General features: G+C 38.7%; 1 protein-coding gene across 22 annotated transcripts in view; it reads right to left on the bottom strand.

Moving 5' to 3' along the window:
* Positions 1 to 23,020, bottom strand: part of LRRFIP2 (LRR binding FLII interacting protein 2) — a 123,525-nt gene that overhangs the window by 21,796 nt on the left and 78,709 nt on the right. For 6 of the 22 annotated variants that reach the window (XM_014574054.4, XM_075921795.2, XM_025185124.3 and 3 more), the window contains 10 exons: positions 22,411 to 22,458; positions 22,258 to 22,311; positions 19,359 to 19,427; positions 16,948 to 17,061; positions 14,362 to 14,412; positions 12,412 to 12,525; positions 11,846 to 11,917; positions 8,566 to 8,736; positions 7,146 to 7,238; positions 2,914 to 3,006 (listed from right to left, as the gene is read on the bottom strand). In XM_014574054.4, the coding sequence (XP_014429540.3) occupies positions 2,914 to 3,006; positions 7,146 to 7,238; positions 8,566 to 8,736; positions 11,846 to 11,917; positions 12,412 to 12,525; positions 14,362 to 14,412; positions 16,948 to 17,061; positions 19,359 to 19,427; positions 22,258 to 22,311; positions 22,411 to 22,458 (879 nt within the window). The remainder of the gene's footprint in view (positions 1 to 2,913; positions 3,007 to 7,145; positions 7,239 to 8,565; positions 8,737 to 11,845; positions 11,918 to 12,411; positions 12,526 to 14,361; positions 14,413 to 16,947; positions 17,062 to 19,358; positions 19,428 to 22,257; positions 22,312 to 22,410; positions 22,459 to 23,020) is intronic. The other 16 variants (XM_025185126.3, XM_014574058.3, XM_014574056.3 and 13 more) reach the window with 10 other exon arrangements.

The raw sequence follows: 23,020 nt of genomic DNA, 5'->3' as shown, positions 1-23,020 counted from the left end.
ATTAGGCAGCACTCTAATATTCTATTTAAGTTAATTACTACATGCACTATAAATAATCCTGAATATGCAACAACAGCATTATAAATAATGCCAAATAAGATAAACACACATTTGCCCAGAACTCATCTAACAAACATTATGTCATGCATGGATATTTAGAAATAGACTGATATAAAGGAAGAAATGAAGGTAAAGAGCTTCACATAATATTTTCTCCATTTCTTAAATTTACTATAATAGGACTTCAGAGTTACAAGCATCTGAGGAGTCAAGGTTGTTCATAACTCTGAACAAAACGCTGCTGATTTTCTTTCAAAAGTTGACAACTGAATATTGACTTAATACTGTTTGAAACTTTGGGCTCATCTAGACTACACTAGAGTGTCGAAAGAGGATATGCAAATTCCACAGGTATTAGTGAAATCCTGTGGAATTTGCATACCCTCTTTCAACACTAACGTAGTCTAGATGAGCCCCTTACTATGAAGAAAAATGCTGCCTTCCCTTTATTTTTAATAGTTTATTATTAATACAGTGTTGTAATGTATTTTATATTTTTTATTTTTGTTTTTGCACTCTCTGATTGTGTACTTCCAGTTCCAAATGAGATATGTGGTAGACTGGTCAACTCTGGTGTTTGTAAGTCTGATGTTCTACTGGATATTGATTGTATTTTAATTCTTATAGTTTCTAGGGAAAGGACAACATTTTATAATGCACTATTATGGTCATTTATTTATTTCAAAAGGAATAAGTGGTACATGCAGTTGAACTGTACTTCATAGACAGAAAATGTGACAATTTTAAGCACTGCATACTAAAAGAATATTGGAATGGTCTAAGCAGCCAGTCTCTAATAAATACAAGATATTTTAAAAAAAATTACGTATCTGTTTCCCCAGGCACACTAGTTTTCTAGGACTAAAATTATAAATGTAAAGTCAAGACCCTTATTTTTTAAAATCTACAAATGTTTTAATTGGGGCTTGAAAAGTTTACCTAATGCCTACTAGCCAGTGCACCAAGTGCCAAAGCATGCACTCAAAACTATATTCCTTGCAATTTAAAGGAATAAACAATGTTTATTGCGTATGTTAAAGTGTAAAATTATCAGCTTTCTGTTTAACATATATTTTAATATACATTGTTATATATCTCAATTTAGTTATTCATGTGCAAAAGAGTCCTTAAAATATGGAGCTAGGTTGTATGCACTCAGCACTTCCTAGGACTCCTTGTGACTTTATAGAACATAAGAGTTTAATTCCCCAAATCCAAATCATTGACAAAACAGGAAATGCAGAGTTAAGCTTTCCCCACATACATGAGGTAAGAAGGTTAGCATTGAAAGAAAACACCAATGCTGAAATATTCTGTTACAGTTCTCAACAGCAGAGGCACACAACCATAACTCTGCCTCCACACCACCTTACAGGTTTAGCAATAAAAATTGGGAACATTCAACTACCAAAACCTTTAGTAAAAGAGGTAGGGGTGGTTCTCTCACTCATGCTTCCCACAAGAATGTAAAACCAAATCTGTACAACTACTTCTTCCACAGTCCATCTTAGGGTACCTCTAGACTGCAAACTTCTTTCAAAAGAGAGCATCCACACCTCAAAACCAGATCGAAAAAGCGATCTGCTTTTTCCAAAGAGCGTCCAGACTGCATGGATGCTCTCTCGAAAGAAAGCCCTGATTGCTATTCACAGAATGGCCACTAGTGCACCTGTGTTTTGATTGCCTCTTCTTTCAAAAAATGTCCCTATTCTGCATCCACACACGCTTTTGAAAGAGCTCTTTCAAAAAAGGTGTTCTTCCTCGTAATTTACAGTTTACCAATGTCGAAAAAACCCCTGCGTTCTTTCGATTTAATTTCCCTGCATCTGCAGTGTGGATGCAGATGAAATTTTTTTTCGAAAAAAGGGCAGTTTTTTCAAAAAAACAAAGTAGTCTAGACATACCCTTAACTGTCCTGAAAAATATTGACAACTGAGCTCTGCAAGTGCATTGTAGAGCAATTTATTAATTAAAATCAGGTCACTTGGAAGAAGGAAGCTTTGCCTCAGAATTCCCTTGAACAAACATCCCAAAATTTTCTCCCCAAAGTCTACCTGAGATCATGAAGTGGCAAAGCTATTTTCAAGGTAATCTATGTATGAAGGTGCATTTTGGACAGCTTTCAAAAGTAAAAGCAATTGGGCAGAGAAGGCTATACCTTAGGAGAACCCACCCACCCACAGTAAATTCAACATCCTAAAATTTTTATTTTCAAAATGGATAGGTGGTTATATATTTTTCATTTTTTTCGTGATGTATCAGGCACTGGCTCCTGCTAGGCATATGACAACTCACTAGATGGATCCTAGGGATGCAAAAATCTCATGTAAAAGGTTTAACTGGTTAACCACCGGCTGCACTGTGGGTGGGTAGGGGGAACTGGAGCTGTTCCCTGCACATGGCTATGCACGGTGGACACAGCCAGAATCCGTCACACTGTACTGTGGATGGGAGGCTGCTACAGCCCAGCAGGGCACCAGTTAACCGGTTACCCTGCTAAGCATGCCAGTAAGGCAATGTTTACCAGTTAATCAGTTAAATTTTTAAATTCCTTATGGTTCCTATGGTTTTATTTTAGTATGGCTAATCTCACATTCACAATCTATTTCTAAAAAAGATAAAATGTTATCTGTTTCACCCACAGTACATGTAAGTGAAATTAAGTAACATGAAGTAGAGCTTCTTTTGTTCCAGTGGAGAAGTCTACATCATAAATATCAGATTGCAACTGTGTTTAAGAGACTAAAATATACATGGCCTTCATTTGTTTGGACTGTCCAGAATCCTCTAACAATACCAGTCTATTTCTAAATCAATGATTCTCCTTCCCACCTTGGCCCCCATATTTCATACCCCAATTTTTTTATCTTTCCAATTAATTGTCTCCCTGAGGTCAAACACCTCTCTGGTTATGGAGTCTATTTTCTGCTGCATACGTTGATTCTCCTGTAGTAAATGGGAGGAAGGAAAGAATAAAAGAGAAAAAAGACAAGTAAAGGAAACAAAAACAGAAAAAGGAAACTAAACAGTTAAAAAAAAAAAAAAGTCAACCAAAGAGTCTGTAAGATGAGATTTTAAAATCATAGATGGAATCTCAGGCTAATACAATACCTTCCTCCTTCAATCACACAAGGATAATGTAACTAACTTTATTTATACACTATCATATGCAGTATGTCATATTATATATCTGTACAAAGCTGTATCTGTGCTTTTCCATAATAGCAATTTGCACATCATTTGTACGTAATACCTTTCTAGAGAAAAAAAACACATTCATGCAAGCTTTTCTGCAGAGATAGTCTAAGTACCACATGGATGTGATATCTTTTAATAGGTATTTTTACTACCAACTGAAAAGTTATTCATTTACTAAAGACAAGCCTGGAACCACATGACTAGGCATCAATTAATTTTTGTAACCCTTTTTAATATTAATTATTGTAAGTTATGACAAATGCAATACATTCAAAGTTCAATGCCACAAATCTAATTACATTTAATTAAAATACTTTATTGATTCAAGATATTAGAAATAAGGTTAAAACACTGACTTTTATGTTTTATAGACACTGACCCTTGCAGCCTCATTTACCATAACAGTAAAGGTATTAACAAACAATCTTCTAATATAAAAATGTTTATAATACATTGGACGCTAGTTATGGAAAGTTGATAACATCTGAGACAGTAAAAATGTGTGCATTGATTGTAATGTGTTTGAGAAAATGTAATACATCCAAACCAGAGCTACTCAGTGGTCAGGTACAAGGCAAACAGAACACAAATAGGATAATTAGGACGAAAAAGCATATTCGTTTGAAAAGGTGTATGGATTTATGTATTCTGCTTTCAAAATATGAAATCTCTAGAACATAGTATCCCAAACTATGGATAAATGTTCTGTATCTTTTTAGAACGGACATATAGCCATTTAGGGCAGGGGTGGGGAACCTCTGGCCCCCTGTTCTATTTGATCTCACCCTCTCCGTGTTGTAGGCCAGAAGCCCCGAGTCTCGCCACTCCTGCATGGGGCTGGAGTGTGAGCACCGGCTCCAGGGTACCATTCCCACGATAGGCAGAGCTGGATTAAGAAAGGGGCTTTAAGGGCTTGCAACCTAGGGTCCCAGGTTAAAGGGGGCCCTGCAAAAAAATTTGTGGGTGTGTTACCCAGCCCTGCCTGTCCAAGGTGGGGCTGGGGGAAAGGGAGGCATCTGAGTGAGCTGATGCCCCTCTGCGTTGGGCTGGAATTGTGTCCCCTCAGGAAACTCTGTCCCTGTGCTGCTCTTGCCTGCAGGCTCTGACCAGCACCTCCCAGATTCCCAGCCAATGGGGCCGTGGGGGGGCATTGCCTGCAAGCGAGCGCAGTGCAGTAGAGCCTGCGCTGAAACAGCTGCTTGCCCCACCATCAAAGGAGAGCCACCCCCGGTAAGGGCCCCAAATTCAATAAGCAACAGGCTTACATTACAGCAAGAGATGTTTAGGTTGGCCATTAGGGAAGACTTCCCATCAGGGTGGTTAAACACTGGAATAAATTGCCTAGGGAGGTTGTGGAATCTCCATCACCGGAGATTTTTAAGAATAGGTTGGATAGACATCTGTCAGGGATGATGCAGATCAGAGGTGGGAAATAATTTCTGACCAGAGGCCACTTCAAAACTTTTTGAAATGGCCTCAGAAGGGGCTGGGTCAGGACACTTCTGTGCTTCCCCACCAACGACCTTAATTGGTCTGGACATGGGGGAGCTGCAAAGCCTTTGGCCCCCCACCAGAGAGAACCGCCAGCTGTTCTGAACAGCTGGCGAGGGTAGCGGCAGGGCCTCCACAGGCTGGATCAACTCACCACTACGTTAGAAAATATGTAGTGACCCAGTAAGCTTATTTTACATTAATGCCCAATAAAACAAAACCACAATTTCTAAAGTGAGTTGTAAGAAATATTGCCAAAAGTAATTTTACACTTGTGTGTTGACAAATTATTAGGTTTATTACCTCACATATTATAAAAAGGAAAACTGTTTTGAAAGAGAGAGAACCGAATGTTTAGACAAGGTAAAACATCAAGAAATTACATGCATGTAAACCAATTCTAGGTCATGTACTACTGTGGTCAGAGGTGGTCTTAGCATTTTTGTAGGGCCTCAAAATTTGGTTTTCCTCAAAAATATAACTGATTCTGGTCTGTTATAATTATATCACTATATATAGAGATAGCCTAAGGATTCCGCAGATGATCAGAGAGCATTCTCATATCCCAAGAAATCAACTCATTTTGTATCTGAGTTAAGGAGGTATCTGTGCCAAAAACAAGCTCTTTCTGATCAAGGGAACCCTATTGGTTGTGCTGGGCTATGTGCATAATGCCAACACTTGGAAAAGTATTGCAATGAATAACTGCCTAAATAACCTGCAAGTATTGGTGCCCCCTGGCTCCCATTTTGTAAAGTATCCATATGCATCTGGTGAACACTGGTTGAACTTCTCTAGTCCGGTATTCTCTGGTCTGGCTATATCTGTGGTCTGACATGGTTTTAGTTAGCCGGATTTCCACTAATCCTGGGAATGGCCAGGTTTCCCGCAGTCCCATAATTTATGTTTTTATTTTTTTACAGCCACCAGTCTTGGCTCTCAGTGTTCTCTACTGTTTAGCTCTAATTTACCCCAAATGCTTCTAAGAGTCCACTAAGCATGGGAATTTTTGATAATGCTGCTAGACAATACTAACCTCCCAGAGTTTGGCAAATTCTCTGGTTTGGCACCAGTCAGGTCCCAAGTGTGTTGGACTAGAGAGGTTCAATCTATATTAGCATTTGTATGCTGCTGTACTTTACAAAAGATAATAACCCTGTGAAGCATTTAAATATTGCAAAAAAGATAAAAAGATAGACAGGTTCAGTGACTTAAGGCAAGAGTAAGTGTCAGAACAATGATTAGAACATGCAAGACATCCTTGCTCTCAGTGCTTAGTTCACTACATGCTGAGAACTGCCCCTTCTCCTGGCCAGTCTTAGCACTAGAAGTTGCATCTCCATTAGTACCATATCCTCCCACTATCCAACACCGGCCAACACTGACCAGCGGTTTCCCCAAAAGTCACAGGAACCAAAAGACTGACACATAGGGTAGACACGGAACTTGAGAGGGGGGGGAGGAGGGGTGGGAAATGAACAATTTTCAAATGTTACACCACTTTCAGAGATATAGCTAATAAAACTAAAGCTGAGATTAGCTCTGACATTTCTTGGACCCACAATTTAATACAGGGATGGCAGACAAAAAGATGCCACTGGACTTTAAGAGCCAGTACCATGCCAATTGAAAACCATGCATTCATGTACAACTGCACAAATATTAGTCACAGTGCAAACCTAATTAGCTGATATCAATATGGAAATATTTTATCCTTCCTTTTAAAAAAAAAAACTCAACACTTTTTTTTTCGAAGGCCAAGGAAGTTAAATTCATTTGAGGCTGGTTTCGGATTGGGATGACTTCCTAATATGTGGGTGTGATACAACAGGAGTTCAAGCTAAAGAAGCTTGCCAATACATGTTTTGCGCATACCGGCATTAGACTTGTATTCATGCAGAAATTAAAAAAAATATTGGTTTGTAATTAGATTTTTTAAAAGTCTTACAATATCCAATATAATTTTTGAAAATTTCACAGTAACATTTCTAACTTTTAAATAAATTCATAAAAATGATGATAGACTGGTAAATCATAAAATACTGATTGGATAACTATGTTCCTGTTACTACAACTAGACTTTTTTATGCTCAAGAAATATAAGCTGGTATTTCTGTCTAGTCTGTCTAGGGGAAATATGTACATATCCAAACCTGATATAGTCTATCAAGCAGAACAAAAGCCCTCATATATTTCCATAAGCAGGGCTCAACCAACTATACAATCTACTCGCCTATGGCAAGTATATTTCAGCCATGCACCCTGATCATTTGCGGCGCGTGCATGCGCAATGCGGTTCTTGTGCATGCATAGTATGGGGCTGGCGAGCGGTTTTTGCCGCCGGTGGTCAAACCCTGTCCTTAAGTACAGCCGTATGATATTAAATGTGTACAAACCTCTATTAGTTCATCTCTCTGACGAAGGCCCTCTTTAAGTTCATCCATCTTATGCTGTAGAACACTGCACGTATGTTTCTGCCTTTCCAATTCCTATATTCAGCAAATATCAGTTAAGCAGATCACGCTTTATTGACAGTTTGACACACACATTTTCAATATAAAATTAAAACAAACATATTGTGATCATCCGTAAACAGAAGTCTTAGTAATGATTTCCTGCTGCAGTTCAGATGCCTTACCAGTAGGAATTTACATGTTCAGGGTTTGAATAGTTTTCCAGACACTAAGTAGGTAGATGACTAAACCTACTAGTTGAGACAGTAGGCAACAAGGGGCTGGATTAATTCATCTGGGATCCTAGGGCCATTAGATTTTATGGGGCCCCTTAAGCTTTGAGGTGATGCTGAGTGCTGGAGGTAATACGGCTTGAGCCAGAGGGTGAGGGCTCTGACTGGGGGGGGGGGGGGGCACAGTCTTTGGGTTGGAGCATGTGAGATGCAGGACTGGGCTCCAGATTGGAACCAAGGGGCTTTGAGTGCTGAAGGGGCTCAGGGCAGAAAGCTGGAGTGAGGGTGTAGTATCTGGACAGGAATGAGGCTAGAAGGTGGGGGTCAGGGAAGGATCTCAGGGTCTGAGCAGAAGGTAGGATGCAGGATGGAGCTCAAGACTAGTGTAGTGGGTTTGGGTGCAGAGCTCCTCTATGGTGGTATAAGTGTTGGGAGGTAGCTCTGTAAAGGGCAGCACTGAGCTTGCCTGCAGGGACCATCCTACAGGCCGTGATTCCTGGCCAAAAGGAGATATGGGGATGGAGCCTGCAAGCGAAGGAAGCTCATGGATGGAAGAACTCACAGCTCTAGACTGGGTGCAGTGGTGTGAGGAGGGAGAATGGCAGTGCATGAAGTAGTGACCCTTCCGCCACCAGAGACCAGAACACAGGAGTTTTAGTGGCTAAAGCCCCAGATCATGGGCTAAGGGTGCCCCACAAAAAGATCTACTTTGGTGGGCCAGTAATCTTTTTGCAGGGCCATCCGTAGTCTAGGAGTCTCAACTGTAGCTCCTAAAGCCCCTTTTTTAATATGACCTTGTAGACAACCTACCAAAAAAGTAGGTGAGAAGCCAAATAGATTACTGAATTTGGACAATGCTTTTTTGTATTAAACTTTCTAGCTACTTTTGAAAAATTTGGAGGCTGGACCTTTGTGGAAAGGAGAACTCTAAGTGAATGTCAAAATAATGGATTCCCTCCCTCAATATACACACACTTCAACATAATATTCCATATCTTAATATTTTTCTTCTCTGCCATATCTGCTTAAAGATGATCTCAATATTCAAGGTAGCTACTGACCATAAGGCTCTATTCTCACTAAAAACATCTGGGTTTTATAATATAGCTTAATACATAAAATATCAATACCTTTGACTTTTCTTCATTTTCCCTGTAGTACTCTGCCATCTGTTCTTCCCTTTCCTCAATAATATCCTTTAGCGTATCCACTTGATAAATCAAATTGTTTTTCTCATTATCCAGCTGAGCATTGGAAAACATAGCTTTTTTATACTTCTCTTCAACTTCAGCTAGTGAATCCTGTACAGATGATAGAAACAGCATTAATCTTACTGTCTTCTGCATTGTGTAAATGCTACATGTGCACGTAATACTAAAGAGCCTGTATTTGCTTTGAACTAAAAACATACCAACATTTACTAAGTACTGTTTGTGGCCTTTCTTTAGGGATATAAATTAAATTTTAAGAAGTTTATATTAGCTAGTTTATAGTGTTAGTTGCAGTGCAAAACCATTACAAATTTATGCAACAAATTACAGAGTAACTTTTTCACCAGTGCCACTTCTGGAACTAGGCCTAACTCTGGAAAATGTAGAAACTATTTCCTCCCTAAATATGCATTTTTTTTTGTGTCAGTTTATGTAACAGCCACAACATTTGTTCAGTGTTTGCATGTGTAGATTTTCTTAGGAATTCAGTAAAATTACAAAACTGATAAGATCTGACATGATTAACTAAATTAATCACCTAAAAGCATGAAATGAAAGAGAATTTTTGTGTGAATAAATGAGCCAGTGGGGAAGGGGGTGTGGTGCTTCATGTGCCGCCTGTTATTCAAACAGGAAGCTCCTATTAGACAGTTTCTGGCCAAACGCTGGCCAATGGGATTGTGCTGGGGCGAGAGTTACACCTGAAGCTTACCTCCTCGCCTCCAGGCTCACAGTTTTTAAAGAGAAACAGTCCCACAGCCGCTTTTCTGAGCAGTGTGCAGGGCAAGCATGGGAGCCTGCCTGGGGCTCCCTGCTGCATCTACAGGCCAGATCCAGTGGCTTAGTGGATTGGATCTGGCCCAAGGGCTGTATTTTGCATTGGGCTGATGTAAAGCAAGGGTGTGTAAAGTTAGGTGCGTGGTGGTTGCATGCAATATTGGCAGAGAGCCATGCACTCCCTCTGCACCCAATCAAAGAGCTGCTACAGTTCTATTGGCACATCCCACAAATTCTAGGTACACAAGCACAGTTAGCAAAATTATCCTGTCCTCGGAGACTGTCTCGGTTATGACCATTTTGCAGGCCATGGAGATGGGGTACATCTAGACTGCAAGCTTCTTTCGAAAGAGAGCATCCATACCTCAAAACGGGATAAAAAAAGTTATTTGCTTTTTCGAAAGAGAGCGTCCAGACTGCATGGATGCTCTCTCAAAAGAAGGCCCTGATTGCTATTCACAGAATGGGCACCCGTGCTTTTTTCGATTTCCTCGTCTTTCGAAAAATGTCCCTGTTCTGCATCCACACACGTCTTTTTTCAAAAGAGCTCTTTTGAAAAAGGCGTTCTTCCTCATAATTTGAGGTTTACCAATGTCAAAAAAAAACCCTGCGTTCTTTCGATTTAATTTCAAAAGAACACAATTGCAATGTGGACGCAGGTGAAGTTCTCTAGAAAAAAGGGCAGTTCCCCCCTCCCCCCCAAAAAAAACCCAATGTAGTCTAGACACACCTATGGAGAGCCACTCATGTGGCCCACTCACTTGCCTAAGTTGCTTATCACTGCTCCATACCCTGGGAAATAGCAATCAGTTAACCACATATTAAAGTCAGGGTGGGACAAACAAAAAACAATTAGAATATAAAGAAAAGCTGTATACAACTATATATAAAGGAACTTCATGTTTATTAGTGTTAAACCCATGTTGAAAATACTCTATCAGGCACAATGCACAGTTAACAAAAAAGGTATTTCTTTCAAGTTGTTAAATGATAAAGGCTTATGGATAATATCACGAAAACAGGACTTTTTTAAATGGTTGTTTTGACAGTTAAATAAGAATTCCATATTTACATTTTAACCTGCAGATATAGTAATTATAGAACTTTTGATCTGCATCTAAGTAATACGAGTTCTTAGATATCTGCCAGCTCTGACCCTATTAAGGAAAGTCATAATTGCATCAAAGATTCAGAAGGCTACAGGAAAAAAAAAAGTATTCTGATCATTTTTTTATGAGGCCCATGAATACACTGATATCAAGGAGGTACAAATTATGTACTTCATCATAACCTCAAACCAGCTGTTTTGGATAGTTTATTCACTTTCTCCGAACGAGAGATGGACTAGCACAGACTAATGAAATGCTGATTTTAAAACCTATGACTTCCCATTTATCAGAATATATTATATATTCTCTATAAATCCCTCCTCAGGAAGGCTACTAAACAAAACAAAATCACTGTCAGATGTGATTTACGTGAGGTTAGAATTCCACTTTATCATTAAGAGCATCTTCAATGGGTGCAAATGTGTGCAGCATAGAAATAATTAAAATTAAGAGCTCTTCATATTTAAATATAACTATTTAAATACAGGCATCTGAATAAGAACATGATGAAAAGGGCAGATTAGATTCTCCTTTGCATCGTTTCTTTTGAGCACAGTCGAGAAAGGAAGGGGGACTTGAGAATGTAAGTTAATTATAAGTTAATTTTAAATGAATTAGTTGGACAGAAAACCAAGATAAGAATACCAATAAGTAAACCAAATAAGAAAGTAAGTGAACTTTAAATATAAAGCAAAATATTGTTAACTATGACAACAGTTAACAGTGTATATGCAGAAAAAGATGGCCAGAGTACAAACAATAAATATTAAAAAAAAATCTCCCCTCTCATTTGATATTAGTCTATCAATAGGCCATAAAAGCTACATCTATTCCCATATCTAATACACATGACAATTTATTTTTTAAATATTTTTGGATTTTTTAAACTACATTTTCAGAAATTTATAAATTTAATTCCTATTCTGTTGGTGAAATTATTTTGTTTGTCAGAATTATATCCCATTTCTTGTCTTTTAAATACATTGCACGAACACTTAATGTGTATTTACAGAGTATTAAAATATTAAACCATATATTAGTTTTCAATTTGCACTTGATATGAACACTGTGAATGCCTAATGCTATTTTAATGCGAGACAAATAACTTTCAATCTGGGAAAGAATATATTTTAGTGATTCACATACAAAAAATTCTGATCTATCCTATGTATTGCAGTCTAAGCACATGCTTCAAAGCTAAATATAAAAAAATCTAGTTAGTAAAGCTATGTGCAGTTAGTGGAACTGATAAAATCTCCATTACCAACATATGTCCATACAGAATGCATGCTTGGAATGGTGAGCCCTTATACCTTTAGTTCTTTAAGTCCCTGCATGTATCTCCCCTCTACATCTTGTATCTGGTCCTTAAGATCATAGATATCCTGCAGGACATAGGAATGAACCATTTCATAAAAGAGGGGAAATAGTTTACAACTGAAAAATTTGTGAATAAAACAGGACTTCATGTTTGTATATCTTTCACTCAAATGTCAAAAAGTGTGAAATAAAATATACAAAACATATTTGACACACAAATTAAAAACAACCACCAAAAATTGAAAAAAAACCTATTTTGTTTTGGAATCATTATCTGAAAAACACTAGTATTAAAAACTACTCAGTCCCATTTCTTAAATCAAATCAATGATTTCTAATGTTATTAAAATAAATTTGATTTCAGTACTCAACTTTCAGTGCCACATTTACACATAGAAGCAGTACCATTGATATAACATGCATCTATTTTCCACACCATCATTACAATTGTAATTTACTTTTTATTTTACTAAAGCAAATAGGTAGAAATTCCATCTCTCTCTCTCTCTCTACTGCCCCATCAATCCTCCTGCATTTTCAAATCAGTATAACAGTTTACCCGTAAATCACTTAATGAAACGTCAGGATCCACCAAACTGCTCGTATCCCCACTTCCTCGTCTGGATGAATTCCCACTCAGAGGAGTTGTACTTGCTGAATTGCGCGATAACGGCTTTAAAAAAAAGAATCAACAGTATTAAGATTCATACTGAGATCTCTTCTGAGGTAGTAGCCTCCCACTTTGCAATATAGCTCATATTTTTCATAATCAATTACTTGAAAATTAAAAACAGCACTGATAACATACAGTTAAAAACTCCTTTGCTTTTCACTTGACTTCAAGTTCAGGTTTCTTCATCATTATACTTTTGACCAAGGTTAATTTCCAGAATCTAGTTCAAGGGTGGGCAATAAGTGGCCCGCACCTATCCCAGTTTGTGATCCACAGCCAAGGGCAGCTGCAAGCGATTCTACCTCTGACTGTGCAGGTAAACATAGCACCGGCAGCCCACCAGAGGCTAACCTTGGCAAACCATGGCCAGCTATTGCCCATCCTGATCCAGTTTATACCTGGTCTGCTGGCTCCATATTCATGCTATGATGAAGGATCACTTTTGCTGATGAAAAATTTACAACACGCTTTGGTTGAGGTGATGTGATAGGGAGGTTAAAAAAAAAAAAACACACACTCAAGTAAGCGGCTTCTATCTCTCTATATAAAAAGTTTTTCCTGCTGCGTGACAGAATGATGTCATCAGGCTCTCTGGCCACGAAAGCGAAAGTGGCTAGAGAATGGGTGGGTTGGTGAATGTAGTGAGCAGTGGGTACAGCCCTCTAGTCAATTATAATTTTATTTATAGCCTATAGAAATCTGAAGTTCTATGCTTAGGTACATCTTGCTAGTAGACTTGTACTCCTGGAGCAATCTCAAAGTTTCCACTAGGGATATTAGATGTTGTGTAATTGTATAGTCATGTAACCGCATGAAATCTTAGTGATTACATGACTATTTGATAGTCCCCAGGGGCGGGGCCAGCAACCAGTGCACTCTGACTCCACATCACAGGGAGGCCCCTGCTACCCCATGCTACTGCTTCTCTATCAGACGTAGCAGCGTGGGGTGGCAGGCAGGAGCTGGTTCACCAGGGAAGCCATCTTAAAAACTAGCCCCTCCTCCAGATTGGCTGCCTGCCGCCCTGTGTTCCTGCCTCTGATACAGAGTAGCAGCGCAAAATGGCAGCAACCCCTGTCTGGGGGGCTCCGAGCTCCCCGCAGACAGAGGCTGCTACCATGGAGCAGCTCCATGGGATGCGGAGCAGCCTCTGTCCACAAGGAGCTCAGTCCTGACATGGACAGAGACTACTTCACTGCAGCCTCTCTACCATCCCTCAGCACCAGTAAGTGTTTCCCCAACCCTTCCTGCCTCTGTAGGAGGCAGCAGGGAGGAAGGGGAGGAGCTGGCAGGTCCATGGAGCCAGCTTGCGAGGGGGCCTGCTTGAAAGCCAGTTCCCTGTGCGTATCTGCTCCAGCCTACCCCCTTACCAGCCGCACTTCTGGCTCTCTATCAGGCTGATCTGATGCTCGTGGGGAGCTGGCTTTTAAGCCTGTATCAGAGGCAGTGGGGGAGAGGGGGAATGCGTGTAGTCGACAGGATCAACCAATGAGCCTAAATTGAGTTTTTCCAGTCACGTTCCCTTAAAATTCAATCTCCGTTGAACATTGCCTAATATATGGAAGTGAACTGTATAAAAACAGACATTCCCTTTAAAAGATATTCCCTCTTCCTATGGGAAATAAAGGAACAGGAAGAGGAATGTTAGCTTGACTTTGCACAGAACGTTACAAATATTATTTTGCAGTTTAACAGTGTGAAGTATTAGGATACAAACACTACTAAAACAAGTGGCATATAAACTTTTGGGGCTATTTCCATATTGACTATAATTAAAGAAGAAAATTGACTTTAAATCATAAACCAAATATTGACTTTAATATAAACCAAACTTACCCTTGTGTAAATTTCAGAATACTGTTTTTCAGACTTATTTTCTTTTTCCAGCTGGAAGAGAAGTGATTATAATTATTCATTTTTTGACTCAGAACAGCTGTAACATCTTTGTGTTCACAAACCAAAATAAAGTAAACATAATCCACGGGATTACAAAAAATGGTTAGCAACTCTTTTAGAAGTCTGGTTTAGATCGCAAGTGAAATTAGTTTGAGTGTCTTAATGTAGTCACCATAAAAACATATGTCCACATCACAATACACCACTATTTGGCAAAAACAACAACAGTCACATCACGACATTAAAAACCGAGGTTTAAGAAGGCACAAAAAGAGGCTTAACTATTTCCAATAGCTTACTACTCATTTCAGACAATATTTTAACTTATGAAACTTGACCAGAAATATACAGTCTAGATTTACTGACCTTTTGTATGCATATGTTAATTTTATTATTCAGAAACTTATATCAACATTTTTTCAGTCAAAAATCCAAATTAAGTGTAAGCCTAAGACATTACAAATCTAAGCATTTTTAATAAGGATAAAATGCTTAGGATAAGAAGCTTCCCCAAAGTACTTTATCCATTGTCTTCAAGACAAATATCTAACTCTTTTTGCCCTAAACTAATGGAGAAGCCATTAGAATTTGGTATCACAGCAAAAGCAATGTGCGTACATTATTGAAGACATCAGTTCTCCATATCTCACTCCCCCCCCCCATTTTTAGATCTGCCACTGCAGCATTTTACTACGTAAAGCAGACAACTATTGTTAAGAAACTCTACTGTTAACTCTCAGAGTTGCAACTTTCAACTTTCTTTTCCTAAGATCAACTGTGGACCTGCATTACGCTGTTTGAACCCAATCTTCCCAAAAGAGTTATCAATAAGAAAATTTTAATTACATAAATCTTGGTTTTATGGTTGCAATAAAAATTAAGATTCCATTCATACAACACCAATTCTAATAAACGACAAAATAATGCTATTAACCATTCTCACCACATTGTCACTTCCTCATAGCAGAGATGCTGGAAAAATTACTAGCTTAAATTTCAATTTAAAACAGAATACACACTGCTGCGGACAACTATTCATGTTCTGAACATAGTGTTACAGTGAATAACATACATGGTGGTGACTATAATAATATTGCGCTATTGTTTTTTGTCCGAATAGAAAAAAAATATCATTAGCTTTAAATACAGTTTTATTCTTACAAGCTATTGTAAAACTGGTATTGGGGGCCTAGATTTTTATTGTGTCTGAATGATTTGGCCAGTTTACCAGAAAAGGGAGAGATTTTTAGTAAGGATGTGATAATGTAAACGATTGTCTGCTAACCTTCATGGCTGCAAGCAGCCCTACCCCTACTCCTCTGCTATCAAAGGCAGCAGCACGGAGGAGGGGGGGTAAAGGCAGGAGCCAGTGTGCGTGTGGAGCCAGCTTACACCCACACCAGCTCCAGGGAGCTCCCCCCGGGTGTAAACATGTAACCACTGAAATTTTCAGCAGTTACACACCTACCGGACTAAATGCATTTTAACATCACTAATTTTTAACATCAGTAAAATATTTTTTACTCAAGTCTTCATTCACTTAAAGAGGAGTAACTGATGGTAGAATGAAGCTTCAGGGGGTAGCTGAGTTAGTCTGTTACAGAAAAAAACAGCAAGCAAATGGTCTGGTAGCACTTTATAGACTAACACAACATGTAGATGGTATCATGAGCTTTTGTGGGTCATGTAAAGAAGTGCTACCAGATCATTTGCTTGCTGTTTTTGATGGTAGAATGTTTATCTGTCAATGCATGAAAAAGAATAGAATTCAGCTGATACTCCCATAGCTGTGCAACCATGGCATGGCTACCAGAATCCCAAAATTTCTGTTTTTCTTTGTGATTACTAATGCAACAGACACTACAATACTCAAGGAATAGGATTTATGGAGCAAGAGAATACCAGTTTTGCACAGTCACTTTTTATTTCAGACTAAAATCAGAGTTCGCTCTCAAAAGTTGTTTAGCTTTATTTTATAAAGGACACCCAGACATTGTAATTTCTCATGTATTTATAGCATGCAGGGTTGCTGTTGCCATGCTGGTCCCAGAATATGGGAAACACAAGGTCATTAGGGTAATGACTTTTACTGAACCAACTTCTGTGGATAAAAGAAACGAGATTTCAAGTTTACAAAGAGCTCTTCTTAGAGTATGCACAGCATTCAGACAAATCCATGCAGAAAGTGTTACAAATTAGTACATGATTATGCATTATACATAACACAATTAGATTATTATAAATGAATGTGTATCTCAGGCAATACCAAAATAATTTTTGAATGGTATTAAAGTAGCAGCATTCCAAGAGACAAAAGATATGTCTTTTGTTCGGTAAGCATTCTGTTATTTTCTAAGAAAACTTGGCAGTTGAAAAACCAGCAACAAAACTCATTCACTATTGTGTAGATTCCATTGTTCTGAGGTTTTTTGTTTTTTCAGGAATTTACTCTCACTCAAGGAAGAGAACTCATCACCAGTAAGCTCATTGTATTCACTACAATATCATAACATGCATTACACTCACACTATTTACATCTGGGATACTGACATCATCCACATCAGAAACAATGCTCCCCCTGCGATTGGAACGACTAAAATAATCAGCTGCAGTTTCACTTTGATCAGAAAAATCAGTTGACTTAGAAGCCAGATTAAAGAAAAAAAAGAAAAGAAAAGAAAAGAAAAGATGAATGAAGAGTAGAATTGAAGACATTTTAATGTAAGTTAAATATATCAACTAACACAATTTGTTCTTGGCATTTCTAAAATTTAATGATACAATTCCTCCTCTATTTTAAAATTACATACATATTATAATTTAAAGACATACACATGTTTATTGGTTACAAGTATACAATACCAATAACATTTTTGTCAAGAATCCATCTCAGATTTACTATTTCTTTCCCGGTGACTTTTCATCAGTTTCATTGTATTGTGAAATTATGATTTGCAACATTTCTAAGGGTACTTCTATATTCCACAATTAGTATTTATGACTTTCCCATTTGGATTAATGTAAACTGGGTTTTGGCACCAACATTGTGCCAGATGCAATGGGTAACGAATGACTGTAGCAATTTAACAATATGAGAGATCATTTTCTCTATTACACTCAAAAAATAGTTTCATAACAGTAAAGAGCAAGCTCTCTAATCACAAGTACAGTTCAGAAAATTGATCATTAAAGTAGAAAACTACCTGGAAAAATAAAAGCTACTGTTACAGAGCAATCTATGTAATAAAAAAAAGTTAATAGTTATCCATATTACAATGTTGTGGCTAGACCCTTACATGGATGCGGAGATTATATATACAGATGCAAATACTTTGTAGATATATATCCATATCTGTGGAGCTGCAGGGCTCTACTGGGAACTGCAGTGGCAAAAAGCAGCAGTTGGGCCAAGGTTCCCAGAAGCCAGCATTCCACACTGGCAGCTCTTCTAGCAAAACTACCACCTGCTGCCCTGCCAAATGGGATGGACACCAGGCTCACCAGCAGCTGTCCCTGGGAGGCCCATGCTCCCTGCAGCACTTCTGTTTTTGAAATGTACAAGAGCCCCAGAGGGCTCAATAGCAGAAGCACCCTTAGTGGGAACTGGCACGAGCGGGGACTGAAGTAGTGCCTGCTCATGCCATTTCCCCACTGTGCCTCTGACTTCCTTGCCCTCCCGTGGAGATATTGCTGGGTAACTGGCTTAAAGCTGGTTCCCCGCAGCACTGGCTCCTATTTTACCCCCCTCCCCGCCTCTCTCTGACAGAGGCAGCAGGGGGGTGGGAAAGCAACTAGTTGAGTCGCTACCTGACTATCTGATAAGCATTTGCTTATTGGATAGTCAACTAGTCACTTACATCTCTATTTCAAAAATCACCCCAATACTTGCACGCTTGCAGTTTATAGACTCTTAAACTTGTCCTGTCCCACACTGAGGTTCACTACCACAATGTATTCTCTCTCCCCTGATATGGCTCACATTCATGTCCTCTCACCATATTCAAGTTGATTCACTTTGTCCGTCATGCTGCATGAGTTTAGAAGCTTTATCGCTGAAAGAGGAGAGAGGCTCTCTCTTCCTACATCACAGCAGATCACAACAGCCATGGGCAACAGAGATAGACAAAATCCTGCTCATTCCCTGAAGACCTGGACTATAGTATGCTTAGTACACATAGATTCCTCTGAGAATTTAGCTGCTTAATTTTAACAAGTCTCTACTGAGCATGCATGAACAGAGATTTTTCCACAGGATTATCATTTGGCCAAATTTTGATGGTGTTGCTGTTATAAAAGCCATCCCCTGACAAATCAAATCCCATCTCCAAAACATGGAGGTTCTAGAGATTCTCAATAAACTTGTATTTTTGTAAGCTGGCAAAATGATATTTTTTCTTTAACTTCATTCTGTGAAACAGCTGAACCAGGTTGGCTCAAATTTTCCAAAAGATATTCAGCCAGAGGCAGGTCATTTGGCATGGAAAAATTCAGCCTAATAAGTTACAATTTGGCAAAGTTATAAGCAACAGAAAGAGAGTCTTATAATGGGAAGTAATGTTTGGCAACTTCAAGTGTAAGTAACTATCATTAAATTTCTTTAAAAAATTTGTTTACAATTACATTTTTTTAAATTGAAGATTTTAGCTCAAAATAAAGTAATTCAAAAACAGAGTAAAAGTAAGGCCAGCTTTCTTATTTGAGCTGCATTATAAAACATATAGAAATGCTATACAACTCTGCTTAAGTAATAATGAATTCCATGAAAATGCAACTCAGGCCAATGGGCACACAAAAGTTCTAAGTTCTTCTTCCCTCACAAGCAGCACTTTGTATCAGTTGAACAGAACATACTATAGTAAAAAAAAAAAGCAATTAGGGTCTTTAAAAAGTTAAGATATCAACAATAACATCAGACAATTGCATACAACCCTGCTCACCATGCTATCACTCCTCCCTCGGATGGCACGATTAGAGGATGTGGTACTCCCTGTTTCACTGTCTGTAAACTACAAAGATTGATATGCATATATTTACAGCTGGTTGACTGCAGTCCAATCTTCATTTTGAAATTAGTAATTCATGGAATGTCAGTTAATGAGGTGCACGCGCACACACACACACACACACACACACACACAACATAAAACACAAATGTAAAGAAATTATGTTTGCAACCATTAAAAGACAGCAAAATCTGAAAATAAGACAAAATGAAAGTTAAACTATGGACTGAGAAGTGAAAGACTTGTAGTCAGGCAGATAAAACTGCTAAACAAGACAAATTTTTGAAAAAAGGCAAAAGGTTGGACTATTACATATGTACTCTACATTCAGCTAACAAATAATTCTCAAAAAGAACAAAATCAATGGATGCAAAAAAATACTAGTAAGTATTTAATAAATATATTGTCCTCTCAATATTAAACATAATGGGCTACATGAAGCAGACAATGAGAGCTAAAATGGATGTCTCAATCTTAATGATGATCTGAAGAAAATAATTCAGCTTAATGCCTTTTTGCTTTCCTGTGATATATAACCAGGGACACATTTTTTTCCCTTTTATTCATTTGAAAAATAGAAAGGTAGATCTTGTTGACCATGGAATAATCTACGATGGCTGGTAAGAGCATCATCACAATAAACACATGTTGGAAACAACAGCAAGTCTAGGGTGACCAATGTCCTGATTTTAGAGGGACAATCCCAATATTTGGGGCTTTGTACTATGAAGGCTCTTATTACATTTAAACTCCTGTCCCAATTTTTCACATTTGCTGTCTGGTCACCCTACCAAGTCCTTCACCAAAGTGAAATTTGATTCTTCTAACTTAAAAAGCAAACAGAAAAAAATAACTTCTTAAAAATCCAAACCAAACCTCTACCTTCATATATTGTAAAAAACACAAGGATATAAATTCTTTCCCCCTTACACAGTCCTTTACAGGTCACTTTTGACTTGCACCATTGGGACTGCTTTGCCAGGAACTGGAAGTTTTGCTAGCCAGAGACACACTTGGGAGAAGGGTCCGTTACTGCTGTTTTAAATGGACAATTGGGAGGGGCGGGAGGCATGTTCAAATAAAAGAGAACGCAATTAACATTTAGAAAAACACTCAAAGAAAACCAAATCAATAAGCCTGAGTCTGTATGCCATAAACCAGAGGCGGTGGGGTTAAAGAGACCTTTTTTCTATCGGGGTCACTAAACCAAAGGGGGGGGGAATAAACTGTGGGCCAATATGCAGCCCCGCACCAGGGGAGGGGAGAGGCTTAGGGCTTCTTACCATGGGGGGGAGGGAGGAGATGAGTCAGTGCTCATTGCTCCAGCTCTGGGGGAAGGAGGAGAAGGGCAGAGGCTCTGGGAGAGATGACAACTGAAGGGTTCGGGTTGCAAGAAGAGGCTCCAGGCTGGGACGCAGGAGAGGGTGAGGGCTCCAGATGGGGGCATGGTCTCTGATGTGGGAACAAGGGATTTGAGCTGTAGAAGGAGGCTCTGAGCTGGGGCCAAGGGGCTTGGGATGTGGAAGTAGGCTCACAAATGGGGCAGAGGGTTGGGGTGCAGATGTGGAATCTGAAAGGGAGTTCCATTCTGGGGCATGGATTTAGAGTGAGGGTACAAACTCTGGGAGGAAGTTGGGATATGGGAGGGAGTTCCAACCAAAAGCAGAAGTTTTCATGTGTGGGCTCTGGCCTGGCTATGCTTGGAGACCATTCCTGGTCAGCAGTGCACTATGTCTAAGGCAGGCTCCCAGTGTTGGGAGGCAGAGGCAACACAAAGAGTTTCTTTGATCTCTGTTGCACATTAAGGCCTCCGGGACGTGAGATTAGCCATAAGCCAGATAAAATTTAAGCAATGGGCCAGATCCAGCCCACAGGACAGAGGTTCCCCACATATGTCAAACCATTACCTGAACTCTGCTTTTGGTTTTACTCTTGAAAGTTTACTGATCATAATTTTGCATAAGAATTTAACATGCCATTGGTTAACTTATTTTTATACAGCCGGTTCCTGACTTATGAACAAGTTACATTCCAAGCACTTGGTTGTAACTCATTGTGTTCATAACTCGGATTACATTCACTGACATACAGCCGCGCTGTTCGTAAGTGCGGATTTCGTTCATAACTCAGGTTCTGGCTGTAAAGGAGGTTGATTGTAAATACAAATGGTCATAAATTGATGAGTTCATAACTCAAGGACCGGCTGTATAAGTTGAATCACAATGTAGAATGCAGATACCAATTCACCTGCAACTGTCAGACTTCATTAGCCTATTTCCTTTCCGATGTCTAAGAACTCTCTCTCAAACTCAAATGGGTTATTCAGAGAAATGGGATACCTATTTCGGTCACTATGCAGGCATGAATCCACATCACAGCTCTCTTGCTTAGGAAATGTCCCTTTCAGTACAAATGTAATGATTCGGTCACTCCCCAGCTCCAGCGATGATGCTAATGTTTATCTTTGGTACAAGGGTTTTCTTTCTAGCTGAACTTTTTTGAAGTCATACTTAACAACAGTAATGAAGTCCTGTCTCTCTCTCTCTCTGTGTGTGTGTGTTTTCTTTTTCAAGATTTAAAAAAAATTTAACTCATTTTCAACTTTAAACCTTTTTTAAAAGTAAAACTTCATACAGCAACTCCTATACTTGAACTGTTTGATCAAATATTCCCATTTTTTATAAAAATGTAGCTCATTTAAATTAATTTCTAAAATAAAAATCTATAGGTTATGTATTTGTCATTCGACTCATTTACAGTGCAAATGCACACACTGATTATTGTGAACTAGTTAAAGAAAAAAATCACCACAAAGTCATGCAAGAGGGCTCACCACAGGACTACTTCGAGCTGAACTTGCTCTTGAAGAATAAGTATATTCAGATGGCTAGAGACAGAAGTTATGAGGGAGAAGAAAGCTTTTACAATTTTCAATAATCTTTAGATTAGTAACTGTTTTCAGAAAAGAAGCTAATTAGAGACTTACAGTGTAAGAGTTATACCAGCTATTTAATCCATCACCACACACGGATGCCTACAAAACAAAGAATGGATCACTGTTTATATCTACAGCGCCAAATGTGACTACCTCAAGTCATGCAAGGTAATTCTGTGAAATCCAACTTCACCCCTATGATCAGTTTCCATACATTTTCCACCAAAGGCTGTATTATTTTTGGAAGGGGCAGAGGGGTGAACTTGTATTTCCTTTTTGTCACTATTCCCTCCCACTATGCAGAGAAATCTCTCTTTAGAATGTAAGATGACTATTCTATTAAAAAGGCATGGTCAGATCAAAAAAACCTACTCCTTCTGTTAAACCATAGTTAAAACTGAACTTTTAAAATGTAATATTTATGCTGTTTATCTTTTTGAATTTCACTCAGTTTGAATAATGAAACTAGATTAGCATTTAAATTAAGATACTGCCTATGCCTAGAGGAGAACTTCTCAATAGACCACCTCCACAAGTGGCAGTAGCAATATTGATGAAAGAATCCCTCCCTGCTATACCACCAACTTAGAGAGATAAAAAATCACTATTCCCCCCCCAAAATCATGACTGACCCATAAATGAATATTTGTTTTTAAATATT

Source organism: Pelodiscus sinensis, chromosome 2 (genome assembly GCF_052426305.1).
Source record: "Pelodiscus sinensis isolate ZL-2025 chromosome 2, ASM5242630v1, whole genome shotgun sequence".
In the NCBI taxonomy this organism is placed as follows: domain Eukaryota; kingdom Metazoa; phylum Chordata; order Testudines; family Trionychidae; genus Pelodiscus; species Pelodiscus sinensis.
The sequence above is the reverse complement of the archived record's forward strand: the minus strand, read 5'-3'. Positions and strand labels throughout refer to the sequence as shown.